At 43.7% G+C, this 22,676-nt stretch overlaps 1 protein-coding gene across 4 annotated transcripts in view; it reads left to right on the top strand.

Moving 5' to 3' along the window:
* The window catches only part of DAB1 (DAB adaptor protein 1), a 295,169-nt gene that overhangs the window by 139,619 nt on the left and 132,874 nt on the right, over window positions 1-22,676 (top strand). For all 4 annotated transcript variants that reach the window (XM_030325086.1, XM_030325085.1, XM_030325084.1 and 1 more), the window contains exon 3: window positions 14,135-14,274. In XM_030325086.1, the coding sequence (XP_030180946.1) occupies window positions 14,135-14,274 (140 nt within the window). The remainder of the gene's footprint in view (window positions 1-14,134; window positions 14,275-22,676) is intronic.

Raw genomic sequence — 22,676 nt, 5'->3', positions numbered from 1 at the left:
GCTCTAAAGAAATAATTTAATCAGTCGATAGTATACACAGCCCTCTTGTTCAGAAGGCAGGTGGAAGATAAAGCATGAGCCTTGCTCATACCAGAATATACCAGGACCAAAATAATCTCCCTTAAAAAATAGTCTGCAAACAAGTTGGCAGCAGAGGCACCCAATTAAATCCTCTTGTGTTTTTCTAATGGAGATGACCCCACAAAAGTTGTAGCTGCTGCAGAAGGAAGTTCCTGGCCAATTGCAGGCTGCATGTGAAAATAGAAACCCTTGTCCAGCTGTGGTTTAATTAACCTCTGTCTAGGTCCAAGAGCAGGCTTTCGCATTACGAGTGCTCACGCACATTGGGTGAGAACTCCAGCCCCGGGGTCCGGCTGCTGCGTGCTGCCCTGTGACCTCGGAATAAATCCGATTCTCCTGCTTCTCACTTCTTTGCTCGCGGCGGCTCGGCTTTCCGTGGGCACCATGTCCAGAGCTTACAAGGATTCTTTTGTAATCCAAAGCATACAGACAACCTTCCTTCGCCCTCCTATGTTGCTCCCAAAGAAAGACAGTGGGAGAGGTCAATTTTGCAGGTGTTTCCACACATTTGTCTATTGCGAGCCCACACTTCTCTGGAATGGAACAAGGGGAGGGGGACATAAAGAAGCATCCAGTCTGATATGTGTAGAAAGACTCCATGGAGGCATTCTCACAGGGAAAATCCATCTTTCTACTGTCTTTATGAGGAATTCTCAATATCGTATTTGTTTGCACTGTTTTTAACTGGAAACATAACCGTCTGATGATAGGAGATTGAGTCGATGAATCACGGATGCATCCATATGATGAGATATGCAGCCACTAAGAATCGTGTTACAAAAAATATCAATATGGGAGAAAATATATAATGCACTGCCAAATGAAAGAAGCAAGCTACAGATTTACAGCATGAATACATTTTTTTTTTTTTTTGAGAAATGTATGTGTTCGTGTGTGCGTGTACACTTAGGAAAGTTTTGAAGAGTATGTACTCCAGTGAAACCGTAGATATCCCTGGAATGCATCATGGGTGACTTTCCCCTTTATTTTCTCTCCTGCATTTTCCAGATTTTAAGGTTTGAGCATGTGTCACTTTGTAATTAGAAAGGGAAAAAAAAACAGTTGTTTTAAAGAATGAAAATAGAAAAGGTTTAAAAATACATCTGTTATTTTTCACTTGACAACAAAGTCGTCTTCACTTGTCATCAGCTTCCAGCGTTTTGTAAACGCCTGTTTTGTAAATGCCTCCCTGGTATGTGCTATGAGGTGCATTTGCCAAAAGGGCGGAGGGCAAGTTGTGGATTTCAGAAGAGCAAACCCCTCAGTACCTCCCAGTGCCGGTGGTGGTGAGGATACCCTTGGGTGGCCGGCCACTCCACTCGCCTCTGCAGACTCAGGTGCAACAGCGGCTGGCAAACACTCAACGCTTTTGCCGAGGGCCTTTGAGAGCATCTGGTGAGAGGATATTAGCCCTAGATTCACCTTCTTGATTAGGCTGAGTCTCATGGAACATCAGTATCTGTTTCTAGTAACGTGAGCCCTGGGTGCTGTTCCTGAGCCCTCCTACTCTCTCTGTCGGGCTATTGCAGGCACTTGCCGGTTTGCCTCTCCACGCCAAGACCCTCCCGACCCCCCGTCTTTCAGAACGCTCTTTCTCAAATGCATTGATTTTGTGTGGGCTTTGATGAAGTTCCGAGGAAACCAATGGCAGAGACCGAGATTTGCTCTAGAAAGCTTATTGGGGAATGCCCCCAGAATCAGCCCTGATGGGGAGTGCAGGTACAGGACTCAGCAGAGCCTGGGGCTAGGCTGTGGTACAGCTGCAGCCAAGGGCATACAGCTCTACTTTGTCCTTCGGCCTTGAGGCAAGTCGGCAAGTCAAGGCTTGGGCCTTGGACTTTTACCCCCACCCATCTAATCACTCTGTCCTTGACTGGACGTGAGCTACAGGGGCAGTGGGGAGTGAGGTGAGAGTTACTCAGTTTTTTGGGTCTCTCCCACGACTACACGAGGTGTACGTGTTATTAAACTTGTGTTTGTTTTTCTGCTGCTAATCTCTCTTTTATTCCAGGAAGGTCTCAGCCAAGAACCTATAAAGGTAGAGAAAATTACTATTTTTTTTTCCTCCCCCAACACCCTGATGAAATGAAAGCATCGTTTCTGACACCATCAAGTAATAAAAATCAGAACTTTAGGCCATTCAGGTGCTCAAAGAAATACTGAAATCTGTATTTAAATGCTTCTAAAGAACTTTCAGGCTTTTTAAAAGTCGTACTTCTGTAGAGTCACAGAAGTTTGTGAGCATTACGAAGCAAAACACGCCAGGGAGTGAGGTGAGGGGGATACAGCTGTGGGTGAGGTGACTCTCTTGGGCGGAAGGAAAGTCCCTGAGAGCAACTCACCCAAGAGCCTTCCTGAGCCAGTATGTCACCACCTAAAACTGGGTCTGGGAGACGTACTACCTGTAGACTGCAGTCCACAGGAAAGGGGTGAAAATGTTGTCATCACGTGATGCTGGCCAGGAGCTGCCCGACCCACCCATGTTGGATGCTTCAAATATGTGATGGCATTTAGTTCTTACAATAATCCTACAAGATGAGTGTTAACATCCTCATTTGCAGAGAGGTGAAATAACTTGCTGTCAGCTGAGAGGCTTCTGAAAGTCAAAGCCAGCTGAGAACCCGGGTCTCTCCTGGACACTGTTCTTCCCCTCTTTCATTTCCCTGCCCTGCCCCCATGCCTGTTGTATTTTTTACTTCAGCTTCTGCCTTCATCCAAGCCACACCACACCCAGGATAGGACCCTTTCAGTTGCAAGTGACAGAAACAAAAATAAAAACTGTGGCTGTGGACTCAGACTTGTGTCCTTCCCTGCCCTCTGTGATCCTACTTTTTGCCAGCCCAAATCTTCAGAATCTCTTCCTTAAAACTTCTTCTGATTAACTAGATTTATTTTTTGGCACTCCTGGCTCTCCCTTTTCCTCGCCCTGTTGTCTTAGGCACGTCTTTACCCTCTTGCAGCCTCAGTATTGTCCCCTGTAAGAAGGGACAAATAACTTGTACCATTCTCAGTCGCTGTAAGGAATAAAGGTGTGATAAAGAAGGACGTAACAAGTCCTCTAAAGCCTGTTCTCTGCTTTGGTCTGATATTAGTGGCAACACACACTAGTTTGCCCCTTGGCCACCAAGAAAAAGACAGAAGCCTAGCCGTAAGTCACCTGAAAGGCCAGTGGTACGGGCCATCTTCAGGCTGTCAGTAAGCAGGCATGTAAAAATAAAGCTGCAGATTAGAAGCCAGACTGGTTAGTCCCAGACAGGCCCAAATTAGCAGGATATACAAAGTTTCTTGGTCTTCATGGAGGGGTTCAAAAGGACTCAACCACAGAAGATTACAGATTATCTTTACAATCTTAAAAACAGGAAATTTCTCCCTTTTTTCCAACAGGAAAGCAAGGAAGGAAGGCAGGGAGAGAGGGATGGAAGGAAGGAAGAAAGAAAAGGAAGAGAGAAAAAGAAAGAGAAGAAAGAAGGAAGGGAGGGAAAGAGAGGGAGGGAGAGAGAGAAAAGAAAGAGAAAGAAGGGAGGGAGGGATGGGAAGGAAGGAAGGAAGGAAGGAAGGAAGGAAGGAAGGAAGGAAGGAAGGAAGGAAGAAGAAAGAGAGAGAAATGAGTACTAGTAGACCTCAAATGAAAGGAAAGAAGAACCCACTATCAGAGCATAAGGATCAGGTCATCTATACGGAGTCACGGACGGACCCTGCTTTATACTGCAGTTGTCTCTAATCTGACACAGCCTCAGAGTCAGAGGGCCAGTCTTTGAAAATGCAGATTCCCAGCCTTTCGAATTAGAATCTTTGGAATCTTAGTACTTGGCTTTACACAGAAAGATGCCGGTGGATTCTAGATGCCCTTTATAGAGAGCTCTTTTCAGAAGTACCAATGAAGAACATCTTTTTAAGGGAATGTGTGCATGAATAATAGCTTGGATATTATTTTAGCTCCTTAATTAGTTTACCTTTTAGCAATAATGACAGCAACCATGTTCATAAAAGCACATTTTAACAGCCCCCTAAATGTGTTGTTCTCCTTATTCTGCTCACTACCCAGCTAGTTAATTACACAAAATCAGCATTCTCTCCTACGCAGCCAGGATACATAATTATTTATCCATTGCAAATCAACACCTGGATAATTGCAAGATAGAATTCTAAGTAAAATAAGTTATCTCTGCTGCTGGGCTCAGAAATTCCCCCCACAATCTGTTCTTAAATTGGACAACATAACAGACAACAGAGCTCTTTCAGCAGTGGATAGAATCATGTTAGATGGGGTGGGGTGGAGGGGGAACCTCTTTGAAATTTTCTTATCATCAAGATGGATGGCCTGGTGATTCAGATAGATATGCAGAAGGAGGGAGGATGTCTCAGTTTGGGTATTTTGTTAATAATTCATAAGTTGATCTTTGCGGTTGCCTTCAGGAAGGAACGTCCTGTTCCTGACTGCACACTTATTCCCAGGCAACCAAAAAAATTTCCCAAACAGCTGGGAGCATCACTCCTACTGCCATAGACTTTGCTAGGGTTAGCTTTGGGCCACTGGTGCTTAATGTGAAATATATTCTTTGGGTAGGAGGAAGGCAATAAATGTTTACTGAATGACTGATGTGCCAGGGAGTGTGCAAAGAGGAAAATGTGTATTATTTCATATAACCCTTCTAACTGTCCTAGAGAGGAGTGCAGATAACTACAGTGTTTTAGAGATGGAGAAGCTAACACTCGGAAAAGTTAAATAACTTTCCCAGTATTAGATATACACAAAGTTACAGAGCTACTAAAACACCACTGGACTCCCAAGAGTTAGACATCATGCCCCTCACGGGCAGTGTGGCGTTATGCCAGTGACTTCGCTTCCTGTGCCCCAGCCTCCTCCCATCCAGTGGGTTGCAGTGTTTGTCTCCAAGGTGTTACGATTATTCACGAAGACAGTTTATGAAAATTGGACAGGCTTGTCTTCAGGCATCATCCAGCTTTTTACTCCTCCTTCCAAATTCTGGCCCCCTCATTATAGACTGCATGTTGGTGTCTTAATTCTGGCCCCCTCATTACAGACTGCATGTTGGTGTCTTAATTCTGGCCCCCTCATTATAGACTGCATGTTGGTGTCTTACCCTCCCCCCTAGCCATCCACCCAAGGAAATTCATACATTGAAGCCCTAATGCCCCATGTGGTGGTATTGGAGGTGGGGCTTTGGGGAGGTACTTAGGTTTAGATTAAGTCACAAGGTCACCCCTGTAATGGAATTAGTGCCCTTGGAAAAGGAAGAGAGATAGCACACTCACTCTGACCACCTTGATCTTGGACTTTCAGTCCCCAGAACTGTTGTTTAAGCCACCCCATCTGTGGTATTTTTGTTACAGAGCTGACTGAGACACTTCCTTAGATGTATAAGTATCTAAACATAGAAGTGAACACTCAGCTCAGTATAAGAAATTTGTTGAAGTTGACCTCTGCTAGACGGGGAAATACCGTAACCGTCAAAAGCTAAAGGAATTCGCAACCAGGCTGACCACATTAGGGAAAAAAAAAACCCACTGATCTTGGCTCTTGTGTGAGTGTCTGTGGCTGTGCTCATTATAATCTGTGATGAGGGTGGGAGGGAGGTAAAGAGAAAATAATCTTGGCTGCGAAATATCTTTTATTTGACCATTAGCAGTCTTTAGTGAACAGCCTGGAGCAGGAGACACAGACCGTTTATTACTCTAGTGGATTCTGTGGGCTGTCGGGCTCATTGTCCTAAAAAATGCTAATTGCCTGCTTCCTCTGGATCCTGACTTCTGACAAAGGTGCCTCATAGTTGAAGCTTCTGCCAGGTCATTCCCAGTGTGGGACCTCCACGTTGGCAGTGCCTTCTGTTCCAAGACAGGGTCTCAGTGTTCTTCCTGACGGCATCCTGGAGGGCTGTTCAAACCGCAGAATTTACTCAGTGCCCTGGGGACTGCCTCGATTTAAATTCTGAGGAGAGGAATTTCCTGGGTTATGAGGGGATCAGGTTGTGATGAGGTTGAGAAACGCTCTTCCTTAATGGCTCAAAGCAAAGGCAACAGTTAAAATAACTATGGGTGTGACATTTACGTTATCCCATTAGGGATTTTATTCCTTGGAGACTAAGTGCATCACACTCACAGAATAGCTTTGAAATAGGGTCTGTGTGGAAGGGGTGTTTAGTGACCCCTTACACTTCCCCATAGTGATTCTGGCTCCAGGAGTCTACTTGCCTCTTTTGGATAAAGAAATAAATTCATTCATTTATTCAATTATTCAGGAGATCTGGGCACTGTGGGTCCACTCTGTGTCAGGTACCATGCTAGGTTCAGAAACCACAGATGAATCCGCCCCAGCCCCCGCTCTGGTGGAGTTCAAGTGCAGAGAAGGAGGCATGAAGATAAAGTCAATGAGGTGCTATGGATGCCGTGACAGATGCTGTGAGGGAATATTGTACAATTTGTGTCTATGTGTTAGGAAAATGCTGAGCTCTGGTACCTTGGTCAACAAGTCGAACACTGTGTTCAGTCTCTGACTTTCTGGAGTTTACAGACTAAGGAGAAGGCTGGATTTAAACAGGTTATTACAAATGAAATCATTAGTTGCAAGAATGCAAGGGGATTATCAGGAGAATACTGCAGATGCCTCTCAGGGGGGATCTCGCAGATAGACCCCTGGGATCAGAGGACCCCTGGGCACATGGTGCTGTGCTGAGACCTCAGGTGTGGAAGAGGAGGGGCAGGGGGTGAAGAAAGACAGGGCTGGGAAATGCCTTCCAGGCCCAGAGAACAGCAGGTGCAAAACCACAGAGCATAGCATGAGGTTGCACAGAGCAAGTCTGTTGGAGGATCTGGATAAAGGCCAGAATGTGAGAGAAATGGCAGAAAGGGGTCCAAAGTGAGGTTGATGGGTTCAAGAGGTGCCTTATAAGATACGTTAAAGATGTTCATTTTAGTCAGTGGGGTATGGGGGTTAGGAAAGGAGGAGTTCTTCAAAAAAAAAAAAAAAAGTGCCAGCCCTCAGAGCAGACGATGTATTTGATTGGAAGGTATACTTGCAACATTTATCAAGTAGACAAGGCAAGTCAGAGAAGAGGAAATAGCATGGGCAAGGGCCATGGCGAAGCCTGGCCCGTAGGACTGGAGATTAAGCAGAAATGAGATGGGAGGAGAGGAGGCCACCTGTTGTGGGCAGGTTGAAGGCAATGACATTTCAAGGGTGGTAGTGTGGTGATGAGGTGGCATTGGGGCTGGATCTCTTTGGAGGCAGCATGGGGCAGGGATTAGAGGGTGACCCTGGAGGCATCTCTCCGGCGTCTCCCGGGTGCCTCCAGATGCTTAAGAGTAATGGATGTGCACCCTGCCTACCCCCACTGTCCATGAAGGATATCACCCCCTAGGGTTACCAGTTGTCCATTGTAAAATTAGAAATGGACCATTCTTGGAAACCCAAATGTTTTATTATGATTGTAGGCTTGCCGTGACTCCCTGAGGACTTTTCAAATTGTTACTTCTCAGAGAAATACGCAAGGAAGAAAACATTATGAGATGCAGACACCCCCGGGGTATGCAAGATAATCTGCTGGGGATGTGGGAAATTATGAGACATCTATTTATATTTGGTTCTAAACTAAAACATTTTAAGACTGATGAGCTCTAATAATATTAATATGTAGTTTATAAGTGGTACATGTTTATACTACATGTAGGTAAATTATACAGAAATACACCTCTTTTTTTAATTTATTTATAGGCTCAAAAATATTTTACTAAGAGAGACATGTGGTTAAAAATAAAAATCGTAACCCTGGAAATCCTGGTTCTGTGAACTGAGGCAGACCTTTTCTTAAATCCTGGCTCTGGCTCTGACCTAGATGTATCAGTTTAGGCAGTATGACCACTCTGAATTTCTGTTTCTAAGAAGGGATCCAGCAGACAGAGTTGATCCAGATAAGGAGACAGGTCTTCCTCAAAGACTACTGGGTCCTTCCCACTAGACTCAGAGTCTCGGTAGATACTATTTAGGAATCTACGATGTGGGATTGGGGGGGGGAGTCGTTGTTGTTATTTTACAGGTGATTCTCCATTAGATTAGAATTAAAAATGTCTGCGGTATGTCCATGAGTGCAGGGGTATTTATGTTTTGTTCACTGCTGTGTCTCTAGCACCTTAGAACACATAGTGGGGGTAGGGGGGTGGCGCCTGGATGGCTTAGTCGGATGAGCGTCTGACTTTTGCCCAGGTCATGGTCTCACGGTTCGAGGGTTTGAGCCCCTCATTGGGCTCTCTGCTGTCACCACAGAGCCTGCTTTGGAGCCTCTGTCCCCCCTCTCTCTTTGCCCCTCCCCACTCTCTCAAAATAAATAAAAAAGCTTAAAAAAAAAAAAGAACACATAGTAGGTAGTTAATATATATTGACTGAGTGAATTAAAGAATGCATGGTCAATCGATCAATCAGTGAGAACCTTATACTTCCCCCAATGTTGCCCCAGTGTTATTTACATCTAATCCTCAGAACAGACAGGGTCATGAAGCGCTCCTGTGGCCTAGAGAACAGAGTCCAAAGCTTCAGGCCTTCCAGGAATAGGCCCCCACAGCCTTGGCCTGCATCACACGAGGCCTGTGCTCTAGTACAGTGCTTCTCGAGCACATTAATGGGCCCAGGCTCGCCCAAAACCATTCTAACCAGAATCTGAAAAAAGTTCCCAAGGTGATTCTAAAACATAGCCAGGGCTGAGAAACACTCAGACTAGACTAACCCAGTGACTCACTTTCCCCCAAATATCATCATGCTTTTTGCTCTTCTGGAAGTTTCTCCCTCACTTACCTGCTTGATGAACCCTGCTTTCTCACCAAGCCTTCCTCAAATGACATTTTACCTCTGCCGCTGTTCCTAATTCCCTCCCCGCCAAACAAGTGATCTCTCTTCCCCTCAGCTCCCTATGACATTCACAGTCATATTTTGTAAAGCCATATGTGTCCCTTTCTAAAATGTGGCATCCCCCAAATGGGAGAGGAGACTCTTTCTGCATACCTAGGTAGCACATTGCCTAGCACAAAGAATGCCCCGGGGCAGTGTCATATACAAATGAAGATGATACAATTAGGATGACCACACAATTTGTTATCCAAACTGGGATAATTTTGAGAGTAATAGGACGATAGGAATAATAGCATCAGGACAAAAGGTGTATACAGGACTGCCCCAGACAAACTGGAAGTATGATCACCCAGGTAACAGTGGTCAGTTTTGATTGAGCTCTGTCAGTCACTGTCCTACATTGCTGTCTATGTGTCGTTTCTTTGACCTACCCAATGACCCAGTATGGGAGCAATGGTTATTATTTACACTACACAGACAAAGACACTGTGGCAGACATGGAAGGGAACTTGCCCAACGCATCACAATTAGGGGAGTGGATGGGAGAGCGGGGACCAGAATGCAAGTCCTTTGAATACAGAGCTCTGGTTCTGGGCCATTAAACCCTATTGCCTCCGAGTGAAGATCTCAGGTCTTGGAATGGGACAGGATGAGATTCTATTCCCAGCTCAGCTTGCAGCAATTTTAGTTACCTCTCTGGTCTTGGTTTCTTCACTTATAGAATGATGACTATGCGTATTTCCAGTAGCCCTAGATTAACAGGGATAAGGTCTGAGAAGATCAGGCATGGTGTGTGTGTTTAGGATGTACTTAGTAAGACAGCTGCCAATTTACTGTAGGCTCCATAAGGCATCTACACAAATAGCTGTGACACAAAGTAAAAAGTCAAAGGGCTAAAACAGAGTATGGTGTAAGGTCAACTGAGGCCAAATTGCCTAATGGTTAAAAGCATGAGATTTTTCATAACACCCAGGTTGAAATTCAGGCTATCGGATTTGACCGTGTCAGATTTGAATAGACATTTCTCCAGATAAGATTTGCAAAAGGACACTGAGCACAAGAAAAGATGCTCGATGTCATTAGTCCTGAGGAGAATGCAAAAGAAAACTGTGATATCACTGAACACCCACGAGGACAGCTAAAGCACAAAAGACACAAATATTGGCAAGACTATCTGGTAGAGAAACTGAAACCCTCGTACTTTGCAGGTGGGATTGTAAACTGGTACAGCCACTTTGGGAAAACACTTTGATAGTTTCTTAAAACTTTAAACATAGAGTTACCGTATGACCCAGTATTATACCTAGGAGAGAAATGGTATAATACTAAGAATTGAAAACTATGCCCACACAGTAACTGATACACCAGTGTCATAGCAGCGTTGTTCATAATAGCCCCCAAATGGAAACAGCCTAAATGTCCATCAGCTGATGTGGTATCTTGATGCAATGGAATATTATTCAGCCCCCCCTCCCCCAAAAAAGACGTGAAGTACAGGCACATGCTGTAACGTGGAAGAACCTTAAAAATGTGATGATGAGAGAAAGAAGCTAGTTACAAAGGGCCACACATTGTATGCTACCATCTATATGAAATGCAGTTTGCTTCCAAAATAGGCAAGTCCATATAGGCTGAAACTAGTTGAGTGGTTGCCAAGGTTGCCTTCTTGTAGAGATTGAATTGAATGGTATGGGAATTATATCTCAATAAAGCTGTTATTTAAAAAATTCAGGCTCTGCTGTTGGTGTTGGTCATTGACGTTATCTTCTGTAAAATAGGGCAGGTGACAGACTGTAAGTTAAAGAGCAGGTGTGAGGGTTAAATGAGAGTTTGCATGTAAAATCTTGGCACAGCGACTGGTGTGGTAAATGGTCAATAATTGATAGTGACGATGATGATGTCGCTTAAACATAGGTCCTTTCTTTTGTCCATCCTGACGTCTATGGTCAGTGGTGCTTTCAGCGAAACAGTCTGGGGATGCACGATGACTTGTGATGTGTGAAGACTGACCCTTTCCCTAGCACTCTCAAATCGTATGTGCCTCTGATGGAATAGCCTTATGGCTCTGATATCTGTTATTTATTTCTTAACTAATATAACTGAGACCTTGCTCAAGATGTGCTCATGAAAAATTACCCTTTTAATGGTGGAGCATTTAATGAGAAACTGGATTATCTACTGCATAAGTGCCCTTCATACAAATTAGCTTGGCCCTGGGTCCTAATCTAAATTGGGCTCCCTACTTTCCTCTAAATGGCCTAATATTTTCTTATTAATCTCTGCCCTTGTTCACCTGATCTGGCTCTGTCTCCTTATGAAGCGCCCTCCTTGGTAGAGCTCTGTGCTTTGATAAATGTTTCTTAAGGCTGTCTTTGTATCTGACTCATGGACAATTTGCGGGACATGATGTAGAGGCCGGAAGCTATTTGTTCCATTTTTTTTTTTTTAACGTGTATTTATTTTTGAGACAGAGAGAGACAGAGCATGAACGGGGGAGGGGCAGAGAGAGAGGGAGACACAGAATCAGAAGCAGGCTCCAGGCTCCAAGCCATCAGCTCAGAGCCCGACGCGGGGCTCGATCTCACGGACCGCGAGATCGTGACCTGAGCTGAAGTCGGACGCTTAACCGACTGAGCCACCCAGGCGCCCCTGTTCCATTTTGAAGCTGTGTCTCCAGTGGAATTTTAATGATGCCAGTGTATTGGGTGTCAACAGATTTGGACCAGGTGAGTTTGTGTATAACATAAAGATGGGGAAGTAAGGTAGAGTGAGAAGCAATTAATCATGGTGGTTAAGAGAACAGGCTTCAAAAACACAGAACACAAGCAAACCATGAGCCTGGGCTTTGGCATCAGACATATCTGGATTCAGGTCCCACTGAGTAAGTTTGGACAAGTTACTTGGCCTCTTAGATGTTTCATTTAGATTCTCATTTACTAAACCTGGGTAAAAAGCACATACCTCTAGGGTTACTTCTAAGGTTAAACAAGTTGGTGTATACAACGTGCTTTGTACAGAACATGATAAATACTACCTGGAATGGTTATTATAAGTAAAGCTTGGAGAAGTCCCTCATAGTAAAAGGGATTTGATTAGTGACTGAAATAATATCATGGGTTGAAAAGGCTGAGATGGTATTCGTGGTAGAGTAAGAAAACCTTCCCAAGGAACAGAGTAAGCCATAGGCCACTCCTACCCGACACCCCATGATAATGCAAGGAGAGGTAACTTGTCGTACATGGCCCTGTTGTTTGGGTAGGTGTCTGCACAGGGTTTATCCTGGAAAATGTCCTCTTTGTTCTTAGCTTTAATCTCTGACAATCTGCCCTCACAGAACCCTGGGCCTTAATTTTTATGTCAATTACAGATCATGACTAATTATGCATATGTTATATCTGCTTTGTGGACTATAATTCAAAGGCTTTACTATACGAGGAGTCAGCAAGGGTACAGGGGGAAAAAGCACCAGCTGGAAATTAGGGGTCTGGTTCTGCAGACATTCCTTTGTGCCTTCCTTCCTTCAGCATTCTGTCTTCTCTTCTTCATTCACTGGGCTGGTAATAGTGGTGACAGCTGCCATTTTCTGAGCACTCACCGTGTGAATCCATGCTTTGCACATACTGTCTCCTCTAAGTTACTATTCGCAATGAATCTGACGGTGGATATTTTATCCAACATCCGTCAGATGAGGAAACTGAAGCTCAGCGGACAGGTTAGTTGGCTTTCAAGTGAGAAAGCCATACTTTGAAATGAGGATGGCCAAATAAAGCCGTACCTTCTTACACAACCAGCGCAATGCACATTTACGCATTTTTTATTTTCGGTCACCAAACTCTTGAGCTTATAGGGGCGCAGACTTAGTCTCATACATTTGTTGCAGTGACTTATAGCGTCTGGCACGGAGGAGATGCTCAGTAAGGGATGATTGAATTGATGAATGAAATGCAAGTTGTGTTTCTTTCAGTAGGAAAGCATTATGCAGTGGTTAATCATTGCTGTTGTTTTCTTCCCCCCTCTATTTTCAGCTGAAATAATTCTCAGCCCCACATTATGGAAAGGCCTTAGTTTGCACATCATATAGATAGAGAGAAGTAGGCTGAGTTAGCTCTAATGTGCTCAGCTCTGAGTTTCTGACCAATGATGGAAGGCTTGTTGGAGGAGGTATTGGAAGTTCAAGTTAATGATGTTCCAGGAGATGAATATCAGGAGACTAGGGTGCTCCAGGTTTTAAGAACCATATGTGCAATGCCCCATACTCTGATGAGTTATATGAAAGTTTGGTGATATTAGAAATTTTAATTACGGTATATTCATCTCTTTTTCTGACCATGTGAACTTGCACAAGCTCCTTGAATTTTATGACCTTCATCTTCATTGTCTACAAAATGGATATGGTTGAGTTTTTATGAAGAGTGGGGATAAAGTTTATAAAACATCTCCCGTGAAGCACTCAGTTAGCAGTAACTTTACTGTCCTTATTTTATATGGATGTATTTGAACTTCTGGTTGACACGTCTTAGCAAAATATTATGTTAGTAATTATTGAGAAGGGCTATTGCAGGATATGGGCGCACCATACCAAGTAGCCAATTTCTACACACACATGAGTTAGCAGAAGAGATATTGTAAAACCATTTTTTTGATAATTGTCCCTGGGTCATTACTTGATACAAAGCAATTACTCTGGAGTCTCACTATAAAACAGCCCATGGAATTGGGTGTAAGAGGGTCTTGGACCCTGGCCAAAGTCATATTAAATGCTGGAAATGCCAAAGAGGCTCAGTGCTAATACTATTGTAACAAGAATGTCAGACATGAACTCAGTGGGTGATTATTACTTGTTGAATACCTAGCGTGTATCAAACTCTGTATTGGGTGCTTTACACATGTGGTCTGATTTAATTATCTTAATGCCCCACTGGGGTTGGTTATTTGTAACTCTTTTTTTTTTTTTTTTTTCCCCTCTTGCCTGAGAAAACAGAGGCTCAGAGAGAAGTAATTTGCCTCTGGATTTAAAATGATAGAGCCAGACTTTGCATCCAGGAGAACTACCATTCTTTTCTACTTGGTCCAGTGATTTGACTTTCTCAGAACAGAAGTGAAACCAGAGACCGAATCTTGGCCCTGTGGATATTTAAAGACAGTGGGACCTGAATACTTACATGCCTGAATCATGCTTTTCTCTGTTCTCAGGTCAGGATCGCAGTGAAGCCACTTTGATAAAGAGGTTTAAAGGTGAAGGGGTCCGGTACAAGGCCAAACTGATCGGGATTGATGAGGTTTCTGCAGCTCGGGGAGACAAGTTATGTCAAGATTCCATGATGAAACTCAAGGTACCACACAGTTTACTTCCAATATTACGGGTTTAACAGGACTGAGGGAAGGGGTGATTATGATCATTATGGTAAAACGATTTACTTATTCATTTATTAGTAAACTACTTGTTTCACTGATGAATTACTGCATGTATTCATTGGGAAGAGATTTTAATCATTATGGAGCGACTGCTGGCAATTCTTTGCTGTGCCCAGTTTTGTAATTTCTGAGCATATCACCTTTTATTCAATTTTATCTTCATCGTGCAATGCCTGCAAAAATAAAAGTTAAATTGTCAAATTTTATAGTCCCTCAGATTTTTATGAATCTTAAACCCTTTGTTATTTTTGAATACATTTTAAATATTTTACTGTATGATAAATAGGTAAAAGATGTTCTGTTAAGATAAAAACTAATTTTACTCATTCTTATAATTTCTGTTAATGTTGCCAAACACCCCATAAAAGAAACATATTTTTTAAAGTAATATGTAATAAGACTTGGAGATTTCGAGATATCATAGAGAGGTTTCTGATTATAAATGCTTTAAAGAAGGCTTTTTTATTGTGAAATCTAAGAAAGAAATTGGGGAAAAATACACAAAATAAGAAAATTATGTGATTAAATGACCTTTAAAACATATGAAAAAGCATTTTTTGTTCCCATGTTCTGGTCTTCATACAGTCTATGTTTCATTCTTTTAAAAAGTGATTTACAATATTTGAAAAACAAATGATTTAGCAGGAAGTCTGCAAGATACTTGATGCATCTTGTACACGTAATTTAAGTATTTTCCTGATTGTAGAATTCACAAATGTTTATTGTAAAATATTTTGAAAATACAGACAAGTATAAAGAGAAAAATTGAAAACATCTATAATTCCACCACACAAAGAAAATCAGTGTGTAACTTACAATCTGTCTTTGTACTTTCATGTATGTTATATGAATTATAAACACGTAATACAATTGGAATTACTATTTATATAGTCTTACATTTTTTTTCTCATCTAATATTATATTATGATAATTTTTTAAATATCTTCAAATAGTTCCTCAGGACATAACTTTATACACACACACACACACACACACACACACATATATATATATACATTTTTTTTTAAGTGTAAGAAAGAAGGAAGAAAAGAAAAATAATATACAAGATTGGCCAAGTGCCTCAAAGTACAAACTAGGGCAGTATCTGTAAAACACCCTCTCCATTGCCTTTTCTTTCCTATTTGCTTAACAAATCAGAGCTATTATTTTTATTTATGTTATACAATTTCTCTCTGCAGTTTAAGATGTATAACAGATGCTAAGTGCCCCTGTAGTATGGCTGTAGGAATCATCCTTTTTAAAAATCTTAATTTTCTAAAATATGTACCAGTTTCTTCTCTAGCTGTTACATAAGCAAGCTTTATTTTAATAGTTACATATCTATTATAAGGTATCCTAGAAAAAGATACTCGAATCATGATTTCATAGATGCTCACCTTGGGAAAGGTTAATGTTTATGTTTTCTTTTTTCTTTCTTTTTTTCTTCATAATTAAGCAACATTATGAGATTGTTAGGGCAGTCCAATAATGAGCTCTCTTCTTTTGCTTAGCTTAAATCTGGTTGATAAGTAGACAAAGAAGTCTGACAGGAGGGAGCACCTGGGTGACTCAGTGGGTTGAGCATCTGACTCTTGTTTGCTGCCCAGGTCATGATCTCCGGGTTCATGGGATGGAGCTCCACATCCGGGTCCAGGCTGTCAGTGTGGAGCCTGCTTGGGATTCTTTCTCAACCCCTCTCTCTACCACCACCCCACCTTTAAATAAATAAATATTAAAAAAAAAAAAAAACAGGGGCGCCTGGGTGGCGCAGTCGGTTGAGCGTCCGACTTTGGCTCAGGTCACGATCTCGCAGTCCGTGAGTTCGAGCCCTGCGTCAGGCTCTGGGGTGATGGCTCAGAGCCTGGAGCCTGCTTCCGATTCTGTGTCTCCCTCTCTCTCTGCCCCTCCCCCGTTCATGCTCTGTCTCTCTCTGTCTCAAAAATAAATAAAAAAAGTTAAAAAAAAAATTAAAAAAAAAAAAACAGGCAGTCTGACAGGAGGAATTCTAAATTGCAGCCTTATGAGTGATAAATGCCTCGAATGGCAGATGTGGCGTGGATTCGTGGCTACAGTGGACTTCCTTGAAAGAGGTGAACTGTTCTGCTTAGTTTGTGGAGCATTTGGATAACTGTAGTCCTTCCTATTCCCACCAACCCCCATGCTGCACTAGAGCAGGACTTGAGACTCATACGTGCAGTCACACTAGAGTGCTGCCCCTCTACCGGCAGGCAGATTACAGAGAGAGCACAGAAACGACTGAGCCCGGAGTCCTCAGCTTCTCTCCAGACTCATGCCCGATAGAGCCCTCCCTTACCAGGGAGACCCTAGTCAGTGGTAGGGCTGAAGGCCAGGATCTTCATTTTTGCTAAGTCCCCCCTTACTGACAAATGGAGATCTGCTTCTGACAAATGGTAGTTAAAGGACAGGACGAAAATCTCCAGTGACCTGGTTCTCACCCAGAGCCACAAGTAAGTCTGCTGAGGAGCCGATGCTGCTTCTCCCAGCATCCTGGTAGATAGCCGTTCACCGGGCATCGGTCACAGAGAGCCTCGCTGGCCAGCTACCTTCATGGAAGCACTGAGGTCTAAGTGGCTTTGAGCAGGAGTCTGCCTGTGCTCCCTGAAGGTTCTCTGTGTGGATTAATGTTGGGCCAAGCTAGCTGGACCAGGCCTGGAGATGGCTGCTGACCTGGTGCATGTGCATGTGTTTCCTGCATGGAAGCGCCCCATCTGTCACCCCTGATAACTGCGAGGTCCCCAAAGCCCTGAGAATTTGTCCTGCCATAACAGGCTCCTGTCAGATGCGCTGAACTTATTGAGGAGTTCTTGGTTCCTAGACAATTGTGTTTCATTGTTTGCAAGTTGCCACGAAGAATGCTGACGTTTCAGCTCCCAGTGGTTTTTCTTTAAGAAACAGAAACATAAATGATCGATTCTCCATTTGGCCAACTGCCCAGGAAAAAAGAGGCAGAGAAGTACAAAATGCCTGTGAGCCTTGCAAAAGGACCCACTTGTTCTCATTAGGCAATATGGGGGAGTCTTTTTTCCTTTGCTAGACTGTTTGAGGCTGGTGCCGTTTTCTTGCTTTAGGGAGTTTTCTCTTATAAAGATTTTAGGGGGAATTCAAATTTCGACTCTGAGTAGGCCATCACTGGTTCTCCAGCAAAACACCACCATCATCCTGTTTTAATTTAGAGTCAACAAAAGCATTTCCCCGTATATTCTCTCTTTTGATCTTGTGAGGTAGATATTAGTCTCTTTGTTTTACACACAAGAAATCTGAGGTTCATAGATATGACGGGATTTGCCCCAGAACCTTCATTTAATCTGTGTTAAGGCCAGAATTCAACCTAGATCTCTGGATTCCCCGTATTTTATAAGACATCGTTTAGTGCTTAATTATACTCTGTTTTGTATCTGCAGTTAATTTACCTTGGTTCCCCAATGAGACTTTAAGCCCGTACCAGTAAGTAACTACCCACACATCATTGGTTTACAAAGTAGTCAACTTTCAGAGACGTCAGGCAAGACGGTGGTGGTTGAAACTCCAGAAGGGAATGCAGTCTCCCAGAAGCACTGTCTACAGGGCTAATTACAGAGCTCTAAACATGTCACTTGGGGTCCTAATAAGAAGCAGAGCCCACCCTGGCTAGGTCAGATGAGGACACTTAATGCAAGAGGTACTTACAAAGGGTAGGTAAGGTTAAGTAAGGTAACAAGCGATGGTGAAGCTCCCAGAAACCTGCCACCGCACAAAGCTGTTTCCATACTAGGAAGAAATATATCTGCTGAAGCCCAGGGAGAGCCGGATGGAGGGGGAAATCCCTTCCTCCACCAAGCAAAAGTATAGTCACTGCCAGAGATGTAGCACAAGGAAGGAAAGGATGCGGGATGGAATACCCTGGCATCTGTCTCCATCCAGACTCTGATCTCCTGCCCATCTTGCATTGGTGGAACCCAGCTGGAAGCCAGAGTTTCAGGAAGCCCAGAGGACCAGGGAATGTAGTCCATAGGAGCCAGGCTCTGGGCACAGAGCAGAACAGAGGAGGATACTTAAATTCTACCCGCCACCCCCTCCCCCTTCACTGGGAAAAATGAGACTTAAGGTGATTGTTTCCAAGGCTTGTATAACTGATAACCGGGAAGGCCGAGATTGGAGACCAGCTTTTTTAAGTCACGGAATTTTCTGAAATAGCATCCCAGGTTTTCAGCCATTCGTGCCTGAGGTCCGTTGCATTTTCCTGCCTGCTTTCCAGGATGCGTTGAGATCACAGCCATCCCATTACGTGCAGGCGCCACGCTGGGTGAGGTTTCTCAGAGCCCCTTCCTGTGCTTCACCTTATCTTATCCCCACAGCAACCCTGGAGCTGGACAGGGCAGTTAATCCTGCCTGGCATGCCTGACGCTTTGTGTGTGAATTCCTTCATGGAGATGCTACCTGTGCGTGACTCCCTTAGGGATGCCAGTGTCGTCACGTCACACGGTGCCTTAGCACATGCTATTGCTTCATAATAGCAAGAGTCGTGCCAGTAATAATTATTTACTGAGCTCTCCCTACATGCAGCACACCGTGCTAAGTGCTGTATGTGCAAAATTATTTTTCAATATCTTAACACCCTCATGAGTTAAGAAATGTGATTATTTTCACGTGAAGTTCCCCTTCACTATTGAGTCTGGGAGCTGTTGGCTGCACCTGGTTGCTTGCAGAACACTTTTGACCTATCTGTGCTTTGTTGTGTAGTCTTTTTGTGTGTGTCTGTGTTTTCCAAAAAAGCTCTTTGAAAGATTATTAACAGAAGGAACCCCAACACTGGAATCTGACAGATCACTGTTTGAATTTTCTCTGTCTTACTAGTTCCTTGAGGTTTAAGGCAATCACTTGAGCCCCCCTGGCCTTATGTTTCCTTATACGTAAAATAAGAGAGGTAATTTTTACTTCCCAGGATTATGGTATATGCTAAATGAGAGGATGTGTAAGAGAACTTGTAGCACATACGGTAGGTACCCAAGAAAATGCTTGACTATATTTTCCAGATTTCCAACAGCAACTTATTAAGTCCGGTGGCTAATGGGAGGCACAGTGCCCCAGACGGCACCTGCATCCACATCTTCTGACCCCCCAGTCCGAGCTGTCTCCCTGATCTCTGCTGGTTCTGCATACCATCAATGAATAATCTTGTCGGGAGATGAGACCCTGAGGCGTGCTCTCTGCTGGCAAACTTGCTTGGACTTAGTGCGGTTTTTCAGAGCTTGACTCAGGGTCCTGTCTCACAGGAAAAACATGCTTGATAAAATCGTAGCTTTATTTCCCCATAGACAGCACTGCCTGGATAGTCCTTCCCTCCTTCATTTGTCATGTAAAGCTACCACCAGCAGCCCCAAGCATAAATGCTTCTGGAACATGTGTGTTTGCTCTTTCCATCCTTTTTTTTTTTTTTTTTTTTTTTTTAGTCTACAGCTCTGTTCTACTAGGGAGTTCTTTGATGGCTGTGAGGAACCAGGAAGCAAAGGGCGGGGGGCATGATATAGTCAGCACTACTGTGTGCCAGGAATTATTGCTATCGGATGTCACAGTAGTTCTGAGAGCTAAGGACTATTAAATAGGACTATTTTGGAGATGGAAACATTGAAGCTATTCCTCTTGATCAAAGGTGCTACCCTCTCTCCACCATGGGCTGTGATGTTCTCACCTAAGAGGAGTTAACCAAGAAGGAAGGGCTCTCCGCTCCCCTCTGATGGTGTCCTTCCAGTCCTTCCATTTACGATTTATCGTTTCTTTTGTGTGTGTCCGGATATCTGAGGTTGGAGGTTCAGCTGCAGAGGGGTGGCAGCGTAAGTTAGTTTATTCCAAAGCCAGGCACGAACACAGCATTCAAAGTGAAGTTTTCCTAGGTTCCAAATTTGGCTCGCCCACTTCCCGAGTGAGGGTCACTTCTCCTTTTGAGTGCCTGCTTGATGCCGGGCTCCATTCTCCATACAAGGCACAAAGGATGAATAAAACAGAGTTCCATGCACAAATGAGCTTTTGTTCCATCAGGCAAAGGTACAAATGAAAAAATATGTCAATGGCGGTAAGGGCCAATGAGGAAGAGCAAAGCAAGGAGAAAGAGTTAGATGCAGTTTGGCAAAGGGGGCAGAGCTCAGAGACGGTGTCTCTGATAGGGTGGCATTAGAAATAAGAATTACCACTGGGGCTACAAAAACATACTTTGGGGGTGCCTGGGTGGATCAGTCAGTTAAGTGTCTGAGTCCTGATGTCAGCTCAGGTCATGATCTCATCACGGTTTGTGCATTCAATCCCTGCATCGGGCTCTGTGCTGACAGCATGGAGCTTGCTTGGGATTCTCTCCCTCCTTCTCTCCCTGCCCCTCCTCTGCTCATTCTCTCTCCCTCTCTCTTTCTGTCTCAAAATAAATAAGTAAACTTTTAAAAAATGTACTTTGGCTAATCCCCCATGTTCCTTAAAATCATCCCTCAGTGAATTCACAGGAAAGCAAGCTGCACACTGAGCACTCTAGAAACCTCTAACTAGGCAGGGCAGTTTTAGAGACAGAGGACTTGGCTTTGGGGGTGAGTCCCTCCCTTTAACTATTTCAAGGGCAGGCATTGACGGAGGGATCTTGGGTCAATGTGCTGCAGCCCGGAGGGGCTGAAGGAGCAACGCTGGGGTGGGTTACAGCGAGAGATTATGGCTTGCTAGAAAGAAGACACCACATAGAGGAACAAGTGCTCCCTGTACCAGGAGTCTAGTCTGGAGAGCTGAGTTGTAGTCCCAGCTCTCTGCCCGCCCACTATACCACCCCAGCACTGCCCATCCCTGCCTCCCAGCCATCATTTTCCTCATCTTTCAGCTGGAAACATTAAGATTTTCTCCAGCTCTTACATTCTATACGTCTGCAAGTGTGTACGTGGTGCTCGAGAACAAGTAGGTGACTCGGGGCGGGGGGGGGGGGGTGAATTTCCTACTAGTAGGTCCCCAAACAGGAACTGGACCACAGAGTGTGAGGGACAGTCATCCATTTACAAAAAGAAGTAAATTTCCATGACCTCCCTGCATTATTCCAAGCACCGTGCTACATACTTGTCACGAATTTTCAATTCTCTCAACCATGCGAGGATAACGTTTACACTTGAGGAAGTAGAAGTGAGAATTAAGTACTTTGTCCAAGATCGCAGAAAGCCAGAAGCATAACCCCGATATTCAGATGGCACAGAATATTTCCGGTGCCCACACTGAGGATAACTGAGCAGTCTCAAGGGGACCCCTGGTCGCCGTGCCTCGTGGTCACCCTTGTTACTAACGCCACAGGTTCCCTCACTGAGGTTCCGGATGTGCTGTTCTGACTGCAGCACAAACAACTTTTACCTCCTGGAAACATGAAATCATTATTATTTAGACTTTTCTACTCCTAAAAACCCAGAACTAGAACTGCTGATAGTTGGCCTTAAACTTACAATCAGTGCAAGCTAATAGTGATGAAGGGGCTCGAAGCTTCAAAACACCTAATGCAGGGCTAGGAACTCCCCCACCCCAAGTGTAAATCCCTTGAAATGTACTTACCCTCTGAGCTGTACCCTAATATGAAGCCCCCGCTTACCTGTCACTGGCCACCACAGAAGCTAGTTTAAAAAGCAAGTGTCTTCACTCTTAACTTGCGTCTTACCCACTTTGGGAGAACTCTGGATAGCACATTCATCTCACAGTAATTTATGGCATGCCTTTTCCCTCCAGGGACTATCCTGGGCATCAGGGATAGTGCAGTGAGCAGAGTAACCTCCTGCCTTTTGTGGTATTTACCTTCTCGTTGACTCATATACATACAAAAGTTTGGGAAAGTGGGAAAACAGGTGTATTGATAAATGGAATGCATTTGGCAGTTCTTTCCTACCAAAAAGGGTAGAGGAAAAAGAAAATGTGTGTTGTTAAAATGGCAAACCATAAGCACATAACTATGATGATCGTATTTTTCTAAACAAAAATGAGACGTGCAGTCTGGCAATGGATTTTATTTTCTTGTATTTTCTTTCTAATCTCTAAAATTGTTTCCTATGAAAACTTTTCCCAGAAGTAAAAAAAAATAAAATCACATTTAAGAATATATTCTGTGACTCATCTTTATTTAAAAGATTAAAACCAGGGGCACCTGGGTGGCTCAGTCGGTTAAACGTCCGACTTCAGCTCAGGTCATGATCTCGAGGTTGGTGAATTCAAGCACCGCTTCGGGCTCTCTGCTGATAGCTCAGAGCCTGAAGCCTGCTATGGATTCTGTGTCTCCTGCTCTCTCTGCCCCTCCCCAGCTTGTGTTCTGTCTCTCTCAAAA

The sequence above is a fragment of the Lynx canadensis genome, chromosome C1 (genome assembly GCF_007474595.2).
Source record: "Lynx canadensis isolate LIC74 chromosome C1, mLynCan4.pri.v2, whole genome shotgun sequence".
Taxonomy (NCBI): Eukaryota; Metazoa; Chordata; class Mammalia; order Carnivora; family Felidae; genus Lynx; species Lynx canadensis.
This window is presented reverse-complemented; position numbering and strand designations above follow the sequence as displayed.